Source organism: Cystoisospora suis, assembly GCF_002600585.1.
Source record: "Cystoisospora suis strain Wien I chromosome Unknown contig_3187, whole genome shotgun sequence".
NCBI classification, from domain to species: Eukaryota; Apicomplexa; class Conoidasida; order Eucoccidiorida; family Sarcocystidae; genus Cystoisospora; species Cystoisospora suis.
The window spans coordinates 480-17,999 of record NW_027155982.1 but is presented as its reverse complement, the minus strand read 5'-3'; the positions used below and the strand labels follow the sequence as shown (position 1 = coordinate 17,999).

At 49.4% G+C, this 17,520-nt stretch overlaps 2 protein-coding genes across 2 annotated transcripts in view; one reads left to right on the top strand and one right to left on the bottom strand.

Moving 5' to 3' along the window:
* Positions 1-1,669, top strand: part of CSUI_006332 (atp-dependent rna) — a 17,027-nt gene extending 15,358 nt beyond the window's left edge. Inside the window, exon 16 of the mRNA XM_068066495.1 lies at positions 447-1,669. Coding sequence (XP_067921528.1) covers positions 447-552 — 106 coding nt within the window. The 3' untranslated portion in view covers positions 553-1,669. The remainder of the gene's footprint in view (positions 1-446) is intronic.
* CSUI_006331 (transcriptional elongation factor fact140) lies at positions 1,556-17,520 on the bottom strand. Its single transcript, XM_068066494.1, has 19 exons — positions 16,655-17,520; positions 15,431-15,665; positions 14,680-14,844; positions 14,169-14,345; positions 13,441-13,632; positions 12,641-12,858; positions 12,206-12,342; positions 11,013-11,370; positions 10,284-10,515; positions 9,627-9,945; positions 9,064-9,274; positions 8,088-8,208; positions 7,481-7,572; positions 6,385-6,522; positions 5,542-5,722; positions 5,015-5,077; positions 4,085-4,294; positions 2,858-3,056; positions 1,556-2,516 (listed from the first exon to the last, which is right to left on the bottom strand). Exons 1-19 carry the CDS (start codon positions 17,089-17,091, stop codon positions 2,446-2,448), a joined length of 3,756 nt encoding a protein of 1,251 aa, XP_067921527.1. The 5' UTR covers positions 17,092-17,520; the 3' UTR covers positions 1,556-2,445.

Genomic DNA, 17,520 nt, shown 5'->3' with positions numbered 1-17,520 from the left:
TTACAGAATAGATCTGTGTGTTTGTGTAAATAGGAAAGAACTGGTGATGATATCGGTCTATCCTTAAAGCGGAGATAATATCCAGGCAGGCAGACTTATCACACCTGTGATTACCCTGGCAGCGGACTTAGGCAAATCTATTCACGTGTGAACTGGGAAACGTGGTGACGTATCCTTCTCGGGTATCTATATATGCATGCTTCAGTCTTCGTACCCAACGGATGAAGCATTTTTCTGAGTAGGTAGATCGATGACTAGATTCGTGAAATGGCGTGCGAGAATTCTAACGTTAGCATACCCTAGCTGGACTATTGTTTCGTTTTCCGTTCGTGTTCCCCTGCTGGGGGATCTCCTTGGACGGGTGCAGCTGTGTAGCGTGCATCCGAGAGAGGTAGTCTTCTGTGTACGTAGATCGAGTTTCCTTTTCTGTCTGGTTCTGTTCGCAGGAATGAGTGCCGACAGCTGCTTGAGGCCCTTGCTGTTCGTTCACTGAACACAAGCAACACTCAGACTGCCAGAGCAATAACAGGCCGATACAATATCTGGGGTTGAGTCTTCACCGCTTTGTAGAGCCTTCTTGGAGTGCCACAGCAGTTCTCAGTCCATTGGAGTTTCTTCTTCAGTTCTGGTTATCACTAAGTGTATTTGTTGTTGGTAAGCGCCGTCCGGCTTCTAACACAATGCAAAATTTTGATGAAAGGCTTGCGTATATTGATTGGTAAATGATTTGGGTAAAGGGGACTTCCGGAGCCTGAGGTGACCTTTTCTTAGATGCGAGGAGACTACCGTGCGATGTGTGTCAAAGGTTCCGTAATTCTACACTTCGTATTCCCATGGCGGAGTCTCCTGTCTAAAGAAGGAAGGGAAAAAAGAAAGAATGTGTGAAGAATTAAAATCGATTGGGGGTTTGCTTCGGCGATGCTCCAGGCAAGGAACCGGGTCGAGTGCGGTCCGAAGCGTCTGAACTAGGACAGGACAAGATGTACGCCGCACCTGGGTGCTCGCGCGGCGGTCTGTGTGCTCGGCACAGAAACCCTTCAAGTACTCTCTGGAGGAGGGGGAATGAGCAACCAGGTAGCGGGGAGCGGAATGTGTGGTTCCGTAGCGTAAGAGGATGCTCAGGTGCTTTGTGCGTCTGTTCCGAGTTACATGAGAACGCCCGACGGGATGATCACAGTTGAGGGGATGTGCGATTTTGTGGTAAACTTTCTCAAGTATCGAGACTACCAGAGGTGGAAAAGGTCTTTAGACGAATGAAGCTACGCATATATGCTAATCGTGGCATTCTGTTATTATTGAGTGTATCTTCGTCCAGCGTTGGTTGGCGTTTGTGCGTCCGCACTGTCGGTCTATCACTTGCTTCCTGACTCTATCTGTATAGAGCAATGTCCCCAATACTCTTTGCCGAAGTTTTTGGCCGGAAGAGGGCCATCGGATGTGCGAGACATCCAGTTACGGTACACAAGAGTGGTCAGGTCGAAGTGGGACATTTAGAGGCCAACTCATTGATACCTCCAAGTAGCGAAACAGGTGTCTTCGTGCGTGCTCCTGTGTTTCCCCAAGCCAATATTAAATGACATAGTTGAGTTTGAAATGCCTTCACTTCAGGGCGACTGCTCATACGCTGTGAAAACACACTACCAGCAACTGGAAGAGCCTTCCTTGGCACTCCCACTCACCCCCATGCTTGCAAGCCAAGAAACAAGACAGGAAGGCCCGTCCTTCAACGCGGTCCCTCTTCCGACAGTCGGCGGCTTCAGCCGAACTTCACGAGCACTGCCAGCTTGGGCGACTGCAGCTGAATACCCCAGTGTACAAAGATTCGGTGATGCATATACTACTTTTCGAAGGGACTCCTCTGCACATGTGAATCTCTACACAGCTAACCATCAATGTAGAGGACGTACGGAATCGACACGTGCAGCAGCATCATGCCTGAAATCCATGCAGTTTCCGCATGGCACGGCACACACCAGAGAGTTCCCCTCTTCTCTCCCTACGCACACGGGACTGATAGAACAATAAACACGCAAGAAAACAAACGCCTAGAGAACACTCCAGTCGGAGAGAAGAAAAAAGGCTCACTCCAGCTTGGAAAGGCCTGCCTACGCCCGAAGGCCGGGAATCACCGATCTGTGCATGCAAATGCATGCACACGGCGTGCGATCTGCCTTGCGCAAATTTGCCGGGAGATGACACATGGTGTGAAGAAAAAAGAATTCATTAACGAGACCCACCCCTACGCAATACCAAATCAAGACCGACAAGACTCTATCCCCAAAACACTGTCCAGACTGGAGTACGCAGTGCGGCAGTAGTGCTTGCATACTTCAAGACACGTAAAGGAAAACCGATCACATGGAGAAGTCGACTCCGACTTCAGATTGTCGCAACAATTCGAACTGCATGAATAACAACGGGAGCCAGTCACCGGCCGCCGGGCCTTCACTTCCTCTTCTTCTTCCTTCTTTCTTCGTGCTCATCAGAATCATCTTCTGTACGCCTCTTGCGATCTTCTGAAAAAAAAAAGACACCAAGCATCAATACGACTTCAAACAACAAAACTGCTGAAATGTGAAAGAAATACGTACGCGGACTACTCACTCGGGTGCTTTGCTCGCTCCCTGCCAGGAGGAGCTCCCGGATGTACTAGCGAGTCTTCTCTACATGGGGCTGCGAATGCTCTCAAATCACATGCGGCCGCTCAATGGAAGCGCTGCCCGCGGAGATACGCGCTCGCAGAGTTCTAAGAACGAATGCCTACGCGCAGTGTTAGTCTACGGAGAGACAAAACAATAAGGACGCTCAACAACCGACGCTGTGTTGTAGCGGTTAACAAGGAACTCGAAGGACTGACCCTTCTTAGCACGCTCTTCAAGCTCATCCCAGCTGAGGCCTTCCTCTTCGTCTGAGGAGACATCGTTGTATTCTTCGTCTTCATCACTTTCATCTGCAAGTGACTCATCATCATCGTCACTATCGCTCGAATCCTCATCTGAAGATCCTTCTCCTTCTTCTTCCTCTTCTTCGTCTCCACTCCCCTCATTGTATTCGCTCTAGAAGAATACATACCATCACAGAAAAGAAAGAAGACTCTTCTGAAAGCAGAAGAAAAGAAGTCCGGGAACAGAGAAGTTGCCAGAGAAACGGACGGCTGCCTAACATGTGCTACTGTATACGACAAAAGACAAAATGTGTACAAAACACCGACGACGTCTCGTGGCAGAATGAAGAGATACAAATGACCTCATGTATGCCTAGTAGAGGTTCTTCGAAACTTAGAATCTTTCTTTTCACGGCACCCGCGAGGAGAAATGGTGCGATCGCAGCACTCGTCTAGTCACACGTGGACTGCCTCAACCGGCTCTTCGGCGGAACTATTCAGTCCAGTCATCTCCGGGCACAGACTGATTGCCATGACTTGAAAGATCGTCTTCTCAAGTGTTTGTCAAAGTGAAGCAGATCTTCGATAGTTACTCTACGTTCTATCCAAGCTTATTTAGAGACCAGAAGGGAACAGCCCTTCCCCCATCGACCACAAAGAAGGCGGTCTCTTTCAACAACCCGAAGGTGAAGCCGACGCCAACAAGAGGGATGTGGCATCATGTTCTTTCCTCCGCGCGTACACAAAGTGAGTGTGCATGCAAAAATGCGTGACGGGCGCATCAGGAGGGAAGTTTTACAGTTACGCCTGAGGGTTGCGCAGAGCTTCTCTCCCTAGAAGTCGCCTACTTTCCTGCCTACAACAGACCCACATCTAATACATGAACTGGGAAATTTTTATTCCACAAACCTATCAGCGGAAGTAAAGCACAGCGTAACACCTCCTATAGTGTGATTTCATTCAACTCGCCAGCCCGCCCCCGGATAAGTAAGCACATAAAACCTCTGCCTCGAGACGACGTTGAGGGCTCCCTCTCGCTGCGCATGAAAAAAAAGTTGGATATGGACAGCTTCTCCTTTCCCATGCTTAACAAAGACACGACGCCTTCACGCAATTCCTCTGTATCTAACAGACAGAAGGTGCTACGTGACACTGGCATCTCCTATGCTGGACTTGTCTCCCTTCGTTTATGGGACTCACTTCGCTGCCAGATTCGGCATATTCCTCATCATCATCATCCTCATCACTGTCCCCTTCTTCACCGCTAACGCCATCGTCACCCAGGAACATATCAAAGCCCCCCTCATCAACGAAGCCTTGCGGATCATCTCGTATTTGCTTCAAGATGGCATTCCAGTTCAAATTCTGCTTGCCCTCATACCACACGATCTCCAGCTCGTTCAGCCATCTCTGTACAGTCACGAGCGATACACAGGTTATTGCTGGGACCCGTGCTGACTGCATGCTATCGGATCCACGTACATGAAAACACAGTGCAGTTCAGAAAGACATGTGCAGAGATATAGATGTTGTCTAGTCAGGACAACCACGGGCACGCGGTCTCCTCGAGTATACAACCACTGCGATTCTGACGGCATTTCTTGTACTGGAAATACCTCCGCTGGCGATGCACGCACGCGCTGTTCTCGTTGAGACGCTGAGACAGCTACACTGGAGGAGAAAGTTGAGAGACTACCCCGGAACAAGATCCCCGTACAGATTTCATTTGAACAGCGATGCCCCTCCAGATAGAATGCCCCGATCGGGACAAGTCCGACACTATTGGAATACACCGCGATGTAGGTAAGTGGGTACACTCCTGGATTCTCATGAGGATCAGTGACCGCGATGGAAGGGACGAGGCCATGCAGAGGAAAAGGTTCTGCCGCGCACGCACAGCGCTCTCCCGCTGCGTCGTCAAGTTGCTCTGCTTAACTCGACCGACACATCAAGGCGCAAGCAAAAACAAGAATAAATACAGGGGGTGGCACACATCATGTAGGCAAGGAAAAAAGACGTTTCTTTGCACAGTTGATCCCCCGGTGAATTTACGTCTATATGAAAAGATCTACGCATACATAAACCCACCAATGTACTCTATTGCCTCGCTAAAGTTGGCCGGAGACGTACCTTGAGATTATCCAGGAACTCAATCGGGACAAGGTCAATTCTCCTCACGGGTTTCGTATAATCCTGCGAAAACAAAGCAACACACTGGTACCCAAGTCATTCAGACACGGCTTGCGTCCAATGCCGCTGAACTCTCTGAGCTAATCCTCGCATGACTTTGAAAGATCTTTATGACGCATCAGTAGTCAGACATTCCCGATTGGTTTTACCAGATGACCAAGTATAATGCACGGAGCAGCGGACTTCACTCACGCCTGCGTATCGGCAAATATAATGTCCACATGTGCATGCAGTCTCTCTGAATAGTTCTCTTTTGCCTCTTTGTAGAAAAGTATATGGGAGTGATTGCAGGTACGTGTACATCTATCCACACAGATACATAGGCTACCTGATCTGCGACTAGAAGGGGTACCGGTGGAGTACATTTTCGGCACTGCGGGAGAATTCCCTTCGCTCCACAAAGTCCGGCATACCTTCTTCAGATCTATGCGTATCACATATACCTCTCATACTCCTACCTTCCTTACCTGAAAGACGAAAATGACATCGAAATTCCGTAACCCGTGAGCTACACGCTCGAAGCTCACAAGTTCAATGTCTTCCAGAGGGAGAACAAATGGAGGCCACTCGATTAAGTGAACCAGGCAATTCGCGGTAGGGAGAATTTCAACGTTGCTCTTCATAGGAACTCCAGTGAATCTCAGTTCTCTGTGCACAACCACACGCAAACTGTCCATTCAGCCGTTGGAGACACCCACCTAGCGACACTTAACGGGGGCACCTGCACAGATTTCAGCACATGAGAGTGTCGATTGCATAATCACTGTGATACGAATGAAGTCAAACTGCCTATCTATCATGTATGCATGTACAGAAAGGCTCTTGTTGTACAGCAGCCATCCCTTCGACAGGGGAGAGTCTAGCAGCGAAGGGTCTGCTGAAAAGAAAAGAAGAAAAGAGAGCTCATCGGTACGACACCGATGTCCGGTGTACCCGGTGAGGAGAGATCTTTCAAGACGGTCTCCACAGTCTAGCCAGTCTGTTGTGATGTACATCACCAAGGGTCAATACACATATGTAGAGAAAAAAATACACTTTTCGGCACCAAACGCTTTGAAGATGAACACCATGCAGGTGAAAGAATCAGAGAGGCCTACAGCGCATTACTCTGTTTTCAGACAAGAAAAGCACGGCGTACTGGTGCACGCATTCAGTACAAGATGGTGGGGAGTTGCTCGTTTAGAAGTCTGGTGAGTTACTCCGTTAAAGGTCCGGCCTCTGTACATGGCGTCCAGAAGTCCGTACACACACCTACAAGAAGTTTCTTTCCGTGCATTCTTAAGACACGTCCACTTTACTGGTGAGCTTACCGGTAAGGCAAGTCAAATTCCACCTTAGCGACGTCCTCTACTTGCTGAACAAAGCGTTTGAACTCGTTATTGAGTCTCTTCTTCAGCTCGCGCTCCCTCATCTCATCTTGAGTCTCGTCAGGGTCGTGGTAGGAACGGCTACGAAAAAGAACAACACGAAGAGAACGGGAGACAGAAATGCGACACATCCAACGACGTAACCTCTCTTGAGTCCAGCACGAACTTCTTTTGTTGCATGCACTTGAGTGAGCGATCTTCCGAATGAAATATGTCACTACACAGCTAGGTGAATCGGGCGGCAGGAATGCCAAGTATTCACTCAAGGTTCTTCAGATCAGGAGTCACGAGAAAACGTTCCTTTGTGCGTTCCCCTCAGCCATGCGCTGAAGAACCTCGACGGGAAGCTTGACAGACTGAGAACAGTGTTATAAAACTTGGACTCTCAACAACCGGCCACGCAAAGCCCGCGATACAGTCAGTGTGCCTCCCCCCCACAGACTGAGAAGCTAGAATCACTGATGATGGCAGCGTCCATAGTGAAACGATTTCGCTAGAGCCACCTGGTGGTTGCATCTCTCCTGAGAGATCGTATATGCTGAGAGTATGAGCACACCGCCATGTGTGACGGCGAACACACATGGCGGTGCGCTCATACTCTCAGGAACGGCGCAGCACACGCCGACACTGGAGAACATACGCTATTACACCTCTGAAGTAACACTGGAGCTAGCTGGCTGCAAAGTTGGTTCGTTCCTTCGGACTGACAATCTCTCACTTTCGGCCCATCTTTTGCTGAAAACTCCACACTCCACCATTCGTGCTCAGCACAGCAGTCTCAGCGACTACAAAGTATACCTGTGCCTTCTAGAGTGGTGCATATAGAGCACGTCACATACGTGTATTCGACCAGACTCGTCACGTAGAGATGCTTAACAATGGAACAACTTCACTGACGAGAGCGAGAACATGTGAAGACAAAAAAAACACCCATGCACCGAATCTGTTGGTCTCGCGGCTGCGACACTGCCGTATAGAACTTTTTAGGCACGTTTTCATGAAAGGTTTTTCGGCTCCCTTAAGCACGAGAAACTCTTACTTTCGTCGATTGTCGAGATCGTCCGTTTGTGTCCCGGCTTCAGTGTAAAACTGAACATCCTGGGTACGTTTCTTCCCCACCATGATTGCAGACTGCGGGACACGAACCACAAAGGTCAAGGTATGCGTGACAACGAAGTCGCGTACACATACGAAAGATATAGGTATATGTGTATACGTGTATACTCAGCCTGAGAGCTACGCACACACGAGGCAACAGGGCACTGACTTGAAACTTCTGCTCGGGCAACTGTGTCGCGAGATAAAAAATACAGACACACCGTCTCCTCCGTCCCCTTTCCAATACAGTCGCGAAACTTGCTCGTTACATGTTCCATAGACAGCATACCTCCGGGCTGTAGAAGTACATCCCTATATCGATGTAACTTCAACCTGCTGTCCCTGGGCACAAATCTGTCTAGCGAACTTGTAGCAACGACAGACGACTACATACGCGGCAGTCAAGTAGGCTGACAGCACCTGGCACCGCCATTGATATGTGCATGAACGGAACACCTACACCTGTGACAAGCACCTTGCACGATTGAAGTCAGTGAAGGCAAAGGCAGAACGGACGACGAGCGAAAGAGGGGAGCAGACTGACTCACTTTAAGATGGAAATGAATAAGCACAATGAGCTCCCGTTCACAAGGCTGGAACATGGCATGCTTGATGTTGCTATAGGTTATATCGACCTGATCAATCTGGCCTCGAGTATTGACTGTAAACCTGAAAAACAAAGCACCATGGCAACTCAGACGAATTCTCATCTACTCTGTAGTTCGGACCACCATCGACACCTGAAGAACTTTTGCACGGAAAGTGTACGTGAAGGCCTTTTCCCGCGTGGGTCCTGCCCCCTTTGTACATAGACACATAAACATGGTGACATACACACATGCATCTACAGCGAAGTGTTAGACTGATATCACTACGAGCCGGCTGAGTAACAATTCCACGTCCAGGACAAGGCAGTCACGCCCACGGTACACACACGCCGAATTGTTCGAACACGTAGGAAATGTGGAGCTGCGCGCGTGAAAACACACAGCCCTAGAAAGATCGGTTCGCACCGACGTACACACAAGGTCACGACGAAAGGACAGAGAACAGAAAGAGAAGAAAGACCCCGCAGTCGTCTGGGCTTGACAAGGAATGAACATTGCCACGAAAGTCGATCTACTTTCTTCAACGAACACGCCGCCTGCTACACCGGGGTCGAGAGATCGCGTGGAAGAACCTAAAAGGACTGCACACGTCTAAAAAGACATCTTGGCAGTACTCTGCAAAAGCGCCGTACAGACCCGCACGCATACACGTACAGTTGCTACAGGGTTATCTGCAGTCCTACTCATTGTTGAGAGCTTCAGATGACTTACATTCGCCAAGACACGGAGATTACCGCGAGCACACAACATGGCTCGGCTGATCACGCTAAACTAAGCACGAGCGGGCATGCATGAAGAATTGCGCTTGCACAAGTGATACATACATATACACATGCATACGTACAGGCCGAAGATCCAAAGGAGGAACTGACAGACGCGCATTTCGCAGATATTCCTATAAAGGTGCGTTGATTACCGCAGGCCATTGGTATGGGCTTCCAGAGTTCCAATGAGTTTGCGTGTCCCCGGCGCAATATTCGGACGAATCATAAGATCTTTCAAAAGCACACGACGGCCCGAGCGGTTCAAGATAAGTTTGTCTTGTTCTGTCATTTCCCCTGCGACATCATCTTCCAAGGCCTTCTGCTTCACACGCTTCAGCTGTTCCTTTATCGTACGAAAGATAGCTGAACACATACATATAGAGAACGAACACGACGTCTTCAACTCCGAGACATTCCTCGGGTGTACACCTGAACGAGCATGGAGAAAGAAGTCAGAGGCTTCGACGGAGCTTCCAGCAGTGCGGACAGTCAGCCACTTTACAGCCCCGATATGAAGATATACACTTGCATGCACATACTGAGAGCCGATGGACGAGCATGTGTCTATGTACACGAGAACACTAATAACCCGAAAGGAAGATTCCAGCAGTCCTACAAGCGTATACATAGTCAGATGGTAAAAGTATGAAAGAGACGGAAATAGACGGCACGTATCGGAGGTACGAGTGTTCGTTGAACACGTGGGCTGACTCACTTTGCAGATGACGCCCGTCTTCGCTTCTGAACATGAGCTCTTTAACAAAGACAGTCTCCGGTTTTCCGGAGAGGTCAGGTAAAGGATTTTCCTCTCCCTTCAAGGTAAGAGTCTGACTTCCAGGAACTTGAAAGTTGACTCTGAGAACGAAAAACTGAGCGCGACCTTTTCCGCTCGCAGACGAGGAAGAAGAACTTCCTGAGTTATCGCCTTCTTGGGCCTCGCTACACGTGACGTTTTTCACTGTAGACAGGTGGAAGGGTAGATGCGAGCCGTGAATCGGAACAAGAAGCGATTCCGATTTGAAATCAACGTACAGCTGAAAAGCAAGGAAAGACAAAATACCACCGCATAGCTGCGCCCACACGGACTGTCGTAAAATTGAGACAGAACACTGGAGGAGGAACGACGCTAGATAGCCTCTAAGTCGAAATTGTATATATCCCCTTTCTTGCGCCTGAAGGAACAGGAGGACACCGGGCGATCGCGGTCCTCTACGCACCGAGTCCGAGACCTGAGTTTGAAGTCACACCCGTACAGTATCACGGCTAAGCGGTGGTCGTTGTTTGTGAAGCGGGACCTCAGTGTACATACACTCACATGTTGTTTCGACACATGGTCATACTCACACTTCGGGATCTGATGTTTTCTGTTTACCTTATTGGGCTTGAGATCCTTTGGGAATTCCTCAGGTCCGCGGAAACAACGAATATCTTCCATTTTCCGTCCTTCCTTCTTCTTCCTTTCTAGTCCTCCACCGTCCTTCTCATTGTCGAAACGTAACCTTAACTGCTCAAGTTTCTTTTTGCGGAGTTGACGTTGGCGTTCATCCCGTTCTTCCGCTTCCTGCTGAGCCACGGCTGCTTGAGCTCCAGTTCTTCGTCGCAGTCTGCGAGCCGACAGAACGAAGAAGCAACAAAACTAAAGACTTATTAAGAAAAATACCTACCATTTATCTGCCTTTTGTGAAACGGAGCTCAAGAGCTCTATGCTTTTCATGAGAAGTCACAAATAGGGCCTGGCAGACTCGACGCACCCCCCTCGAATACGGGTCTCCTAGAAGCTTACGTCTCCAAACACTTCCGTGAGAAGAACGGAAAAAAGAACGTACGAAACCATACCTCCCTTGTTAACCCGTGAACAGAAACCTGGGCAAGAAAATGACCAAAGAAGGAATGCGAGAAAAGACAGTATGGACAGGATACTTGTGTCTTGTGCAGACCAATCAAGAGAAATACTCTACTGAAAAGGTGTCAGGAGAACAAAGTCCAAGCATATCGAGGATCGCTTTTCTTCTCCAACGAACAACTACAACCTTCTAGGCTCTCCCCCCTCGTCTCTCTGGGCCCCGCCCCGCTATTCTTTATCCCTGTCCCGCGTCCACACCTGTCACGAAGAATCACAGATTCCGCGTTGTTGAGAACGGCTGCGCTGATGGCGACTCCCCCGCCAGGCGCAGACTTCTTCTCCTTTTCCTTTTCTTTCTCCTTCTCCTTCTCTCGACCGCTGGGCTTCGCACTTCCGTCCTTAGACTTGGCAGCAGAACTAGCCGATGCCTGAGCAGCTCCGCTTTTCTTCTTCTTCTGGCTTCCGTCGTCTTCTTCGGTCCGCTTATTACTCTCCTTAGATGAAGACGACGCTTTCTTCTTTTCTCCGTCTGCTGGAGCTTTCGGTGCTTCCTCTTCCTCATCTTCAAGCTCGTATGAAACATGCCGGAGAACCTTGGACATCCCATCAGTCAAAACTGCATGCATCGAACAAAACCATTCTCGCTTGGCCGTGAACCAGTACGGATTATTCCACCATGCCAGTGTAAGGGGTTGTGAAAGAAACATGGAGCAGGTCACCGGACAACACTTAATAGAGTTGCGTCGAGAGAGGATGGTTCCGTTGCCAAGCGAAGAGACCAGTGCACTCGCGCTTCCACAAGAATCCAGGGTTCGGTGCGAGGAAGATTAGCACCTTCATAAGCAAAAATCATGTACTCGTGTATCACGGGGGTATACACTATGTGGTTTGTGCTCATACTAACAGTTGACGGGCATATGTAGCTCATGAAGGCAGGATGACTATATGGAGGCAAGTTTACTATGCGGATACGGGTGGGGGACGTGTTTCGTGCATCACGGCTGTACTCTCTTCATATAAGGTGGTACCTACAAAAAAAAGAAACAGGTGTGGCACGTGAATCTCACTCTCACGTCGGCGTGAGTATTGCCTCGCATTGTTATTGCACAAATGCACGTAACAAAAAGCTCCACAAAACTCTACGGGACGTACAGCCGGTGCTGCAATACACCTGCACGAGAGCAGACAATGTCAGGCTCGAAACAGCCCAGGTGCACGCAACGGAGCATGCATACCATATACCGGTATCAGAGTCTGAATAGAGCAGCAAGCTATCAGTCTACAACAACTGGCGTCTGGTATCAGGTAGGATAGAGGCCGCTAGCCTCATGACACCGACCCCGAACCCCCCCCGCTGTCCTTTTTTGACCGTACGAGTCTTCAACGGAAGAAAACGAACATGCAGAGCACAGGGCAACGACAGCATCAAGAAAACAAGGAAGCCGACCTACCAACCAGAGCGGAATTTTCCTCTTTCGGGAGATGTACTGTATCTGCCAACCAGACGGCGTAACTCTTTCCTTTCGAAGTTTTCAGATGAGAAAAGCCAACTGAGACATAGAATGTCATTCCCCGCTCTACGACCGCTCTGCAGAAAAATCGGACATGACAAGGGGGGAAGGGGGGGGAAATACCGGGTCCAAATACTTCCGAACGCGAACTGAAGGAAATCTCCTCTCCCCCGGAAGAAGACACCCCGTGATCCCAGGTGTACGTTATAGACCACGAACTGAAGGGGAAAACAGATTATCAGCGGGAGGCAATTTCCAAAAGCAGTAATGGAGGAACACTCTCGAGACGTGTCGAACGACAGATCACTGGGATGATATGTCCCAGTGAACGACGGAAGGGACAGAGAAAGAGACGCGCTGTCTCTCTTGACTCACTTCGAGTTCTTTTGGTTGAGAACAAGAGCGTTATTACGGTAGTCGAGGCCCACACAATGGCCCACAACCTTGACGAAGTGATCAAGTAACTCCGGCTTCTTCTCTTCGATGTAAGCCCTTGCATCCGCATAAACTGAGCTGAACGAGACTCCAGGCTTCAGCAATGTAAGAACGTGCTGGAGAAGGCCGAATGTGAAAGTGTACATTTCTTTTTGTTCCTGGACAAAAATCGCGTGTAATGGCAAAAACACTCAAACCAGCTTAACAATGACACGCGTGACGCATCACAACATCCCCGCATACGTCCTCCGAACGAGAAAAAAACGTCTTCGGGATGACGTCTCCGGGGAAAGAAAACGGGCTGTCCTGCAACCTATGATTCTACTGGCATCTTCGAAGACCCAACGGATGGAAACAGCGACAGAGGGGCTCCGTCTCCGCTAGAGGAGAAAGCTCTTCCCATTGTCGGAGGTGGAAACCTACAAGGCCAACACGTGCTTTCTATATGAAAAGAAGTCTGCTCGCTTTCTTCATTCCAGTGACCAAGTAAGATGTTAGAAAGCAATTGTCTCTAATGAAAGAAAAGTTGATATCTGTCTCTTTACTGCTCTTATGCCCCACAAAAGACACAGGTCTAGTCACACAGCCACTGGGGAGCACACCCAACTCCGAACTCACCCAGACGGCGCTCTGAAGTTACTACAGATATCTGTGTAGAAACAGATGCTTGCCCAAGCAAATACATCCCTAGCCACGATTGTATGTCGACCGTATGCACAAGGGTCCGCCGCGTTGCTTACCTTAGTACCGTTGAGAAGAAGGGTCCGCGCAAGAGCGGCACACAGTTCCTTATACTTGACACCAAGCGACATAACAATGGTGCCCTCGGACTGTGAAAGATTCTCGTTTGTCGGCTGCGCAGACGCTCGCAAATCAAAAGTCTCTCCACTCTGCACATTGCTGTACAGGAGATCTATCTCATTAGGATCGACCTGAAACAAAAAGCAAAGAACACCCAAGATAGAGAAGACGTCTTCAATATGTGTCAGGCGTGTGACTGATAGAAAGCTCAAAAGAAAATAGAAGCCAGAAAGAACCGTCCGTCCTTCCTCGAAGAAAGAAAACCGGTACTCTGCGTTCTAGCCCCACGCCATATCATTTTGTCTCCCCCCTCCCCGATGAACTACGGTGTGGTATGGACGACGTAGCTGTTCCACACGAACCCCTACAACGGAAAGATTCTCCGCGAACAAGGAGATTCTCTCAGGCAGACAAGAGTAAGCAGATAACAGCAAACGCTTTCGTCTCCTCTTCTTCAAATCTGAACAGCTTTTCTCCATCTACAGGTATCTCGAGGAATCTCTACATTCTGTGTGGGCTCTTATCCGTGCACCTCAGCAAAACACTCCAACCATGCTAAGGTACGGTACAAGGTCAAGCGTGTACATGCACAGGTGGAGTGACTCCAGGTTATGAATGTATGTATCCGTAACCCCGTGTTCGTGAAGAGGCGAGGAGAGACGAGTACCCCATGTTTCTCCTTCAATTTTTCGAGCTGTTTGCCGTCTTTGAGGAGTTTGTTGGCCAAGGCAGCGATGACGAGATGAGATTCCTGCTGTTCATTATCTAGCACGGTCTCGATGCGGTTCACAAGTTGTGTTTTCATCATCGCCACGCCGACAGCAGAAGCACCCTTCAAACTGTCCTGGGGAACAGAAGAACAGATGACACAGAATACGCACAAAATTCGGTGAACCTGCATTCTCCTCGGGTCTGATAGAAAGAAGCGCTCACGACACGACGCCCAAAAAAACAAAGAAACCATTCGCCAGACACCCATACACTGGAAGGACTCTACACTAGCGTGTCGCACGGCACTACGGGATCCCTTGAGATTACGCACCTTACGGGGAAACAGCTTAATCACTACACAAGAGGCAATACAAAATGTGTATTCTGTAGCACGCTGGCCTTAGGTGCGAAAATTTCAGTACACAAAGAGGTTTGATGTTCAGCCCATGTCAGAAGTCCACGCTTACCAGCTCTGCAGGTGTATGGACAGCCATGACAACGACAAGACCTTCATCGAGAATTTTGGTGCGCCCTGCAGCCTCAACAGGCACGAGCCAATCGTGGTGTATCTGTTGAGCGAAAGCCCCTTGCTGATCAAAAGGTACGGCCGGCTGTAATATCCCCAGCACTGCCTAAAAGGAAGACAGAACCCACCGCAAACACCGGGATCGTGAAAGGATTGGATCCACTATCTGAATCCTACGAGTAAGGGAAGAAGCCGAGCAACATTGCCAGGTATTTTCTTTCGCCAAATATCTGTTCTGCAGGCAACACTTCATAGTCATCCCCTCACTGTCTAACGGTCAAAGCTCGTGCCTACTATGGTTCGAGAGAGGTAGGGTAGATGAGTGTGATATCTCGGGGAGTCGCTGCATCACTTCGTGCTGTGTCTTTGGCAGGGCGACTTGACGCAAGACTGAGCACCTCCCTCAATCCACTACCCCTGTGATAGTTAACAAAGGGATCATCGGAGAACGTAGGAGGGCACAGAACGGGACCAAGAGCTCTTGTGTGCTTAGAATATCTTTTACATAGGGCCGACTATTCTGACCTACAGGAAGTTGTCTACAACCGTTTTCCTGTGCTACGAAAATCGACTCCTGTCAACACACACACCCTCGTAAAAAGAATCTACGAAGAACAGGAATAAAGCACTGAGAAACAATAGAAAGATCAGGCTCTTCCTCCGGTCCAGCAGGTAGCCGCCGTATTTTTTACCTCTTCAGCCTTTTTCCCACCAGCTGAGGCTGCCTTTTCAACCGCAGCTCGAATGATTTTGAGGGACTCTGCATTGCCGTCTGCGTTATTTCTTGGAAGAAGAGTGATATCCTTTCTGCAGTGTTGAAGCTGCTTTAAATGCTCAAGCTTTTTGGCACTCGAAATAACATACCACTCTCCTGTCCGTGTAAAGATGAACAGGGTCTCAGGAAACTGGAAGCCTGTTAGCCACAGCCTGCGAAGACAAAAGAGAGACGTCGGGTCTATGTGGCAGATCTCATAACCGCCGTCAGACAACTTCCACGAATGGCCATTCATACCTCAAAGTTCGGGTGTATATACGACTGAACAGCGTGTGACCCCCAGTCTGCGCGCAGCCTCTTCAGTATACTACCCCTGCGTCCATCCCTAAACTGAGTATTACGGAAGGAGAAAACGGTGAATCACACACGAAAAAGAAGGAAAGCAGCAACGGACAAGGCTGGCACGTGTAGCCCACGCAACATAAGACGAAGGCGTGGAACCTTGATCTACCCTTTTTGCCGCGCTTAAACAAGGACACAAGGTAGTAAAGTATGAAGATCATCGACACCGCAGGAGAGCTTCTGCCGCACTTCAAACAGAAATGCTATACTGCACTGTATGTAGCCAGCGTTTCCCTCCTCTCCGGAACTGTAATGCGATCTTCCCCAGGAGTATACGCTCACGCGCATACTACACGGGAATGTGCTGTCAGCGTGGATGGCAGCGAGCACACACACAAGAAACACTGCATGCAACACCGGTGCTGTCGAGGCCAAACTCTGTTCTCTCATACCGAGTCGCAGCCGATGTTGCTCAGTTGGCCCTACTGTCCCTGTTCGGGAGTGTTGTCTGCAGATGAAGAGCTCCCCATCTGTTTGAGGAGGCAATGAGTAGAGAGATTCCATTGTACGGTGAACTTGCAACGTTCAGGGTGCCGCACTGATGGCAGGCAAGAAGAAATGAGAGTTGGCACAACTAGATATCCCTACTGCCAAATAGGAGAAGAACAGTATAGCGGATAGTGGAACCATCACCGATAGTAATCTTGGAGCGAAAAGAGCGGAGCGTCACCACTCCCGGCTACCGCTCGGAGGGTCGACAGAAAAACATACTGGGACAACTGGCGACACACGAAACTTGACATCACATAATATGCGCCAAGAACGACCTGCGTACGTCGAGAAACAAGTGTCAACGTACTGCATCTGTTCGCTCCGTCCTTCTTCTTCTGAAGCCTTCCCTATAAGAACCACAAGGGCATCTACGCCTTGCCATGGATCGCCGTCAACTGAGTATTTGCTGTCCCAGTAATCGAACAACCTCTGTAGCTTAGCGTTTGCGTCGTGTCCGTCAATTGAGACAGTTCGCACGCTCGAGGTTGGAGGTTGTCCAGTAATTTCCGTTTTCTCTTTGACCGGTGGCTGAGATGACGACGGTGCCACCGCGCCATTTGCGCTAGTCGCTGTCTGCTGCGCCGGAACCTTCACGGTCCCATTTTCCTTCACATTTTCTTTTATTTCCGTTCCCGCAGAGTCCACCGCGGGAGGGTCTTCCTTGGGTTCTGCCTTAACTGGCAGAGCTCCTGACGAAGAGGAAGCAGAGGCCGCCACAGGGGGAGCATCACTGCTCTGTGCCATCACAGGAACTTCTCTCAGTGAACCAGAATGCCTTCTGTCTCACGCGGTGACAAATGAAAAAAAACGACGGGCAAAGTAGTAGGGACAGTGAAAAAAGAGCGTCGGAACACACCGAGGAAAAACGCGACGCCGGAGACAAAGGAGAAATAGAGATGGTCTAGGGTCCCGCCCTGCGAAGAGAGTCTTGTTGCTTTCGGATGAAAAACACCACAACTGCTTCTAAGATTCAAGCCCGAAAATTAACACAAGAAAGTACATGTACCTCCACATTTGCAATGAAAGCATGTGACGGGCATCTCCCGATGGTGTGGTACTTCGACACGATTGATTCCCTCCTCCCCCAATTACACCTAAGGGGGGTGTAAAACTTCAGCCGAGAACGTCCCGGCCTAGGAAAAAAACCAGCAGTTTCTATACTATCTGGTAGCT

Excerpts from the sequence above, each read along its gene's own strand:
- CSUI_006331 (XM_068066494.1), bottom strand. The coding sequence starts at position 17,091 with ATGGCACAGAGCAGTGATGCTCCCCCTGTGGCGGCCTCTGCTTCCTCT. Across the intron at positions 14,346-14,679 it reads TCCATACACCTGCAGAGCTG|GACAGTTTGAAGGGTGCTTC; the intron begins GTAAGCGTGGAC and ends TCTGTTCCCCAG. Across the intron at positions 11,371-12,205 it reads GGAAAATTCCGCTCTGGTTG|TTTTGACTGATGGGATGTCC; the intron begins GTAGGTCGGCTT and ends CGATGCATGCAG.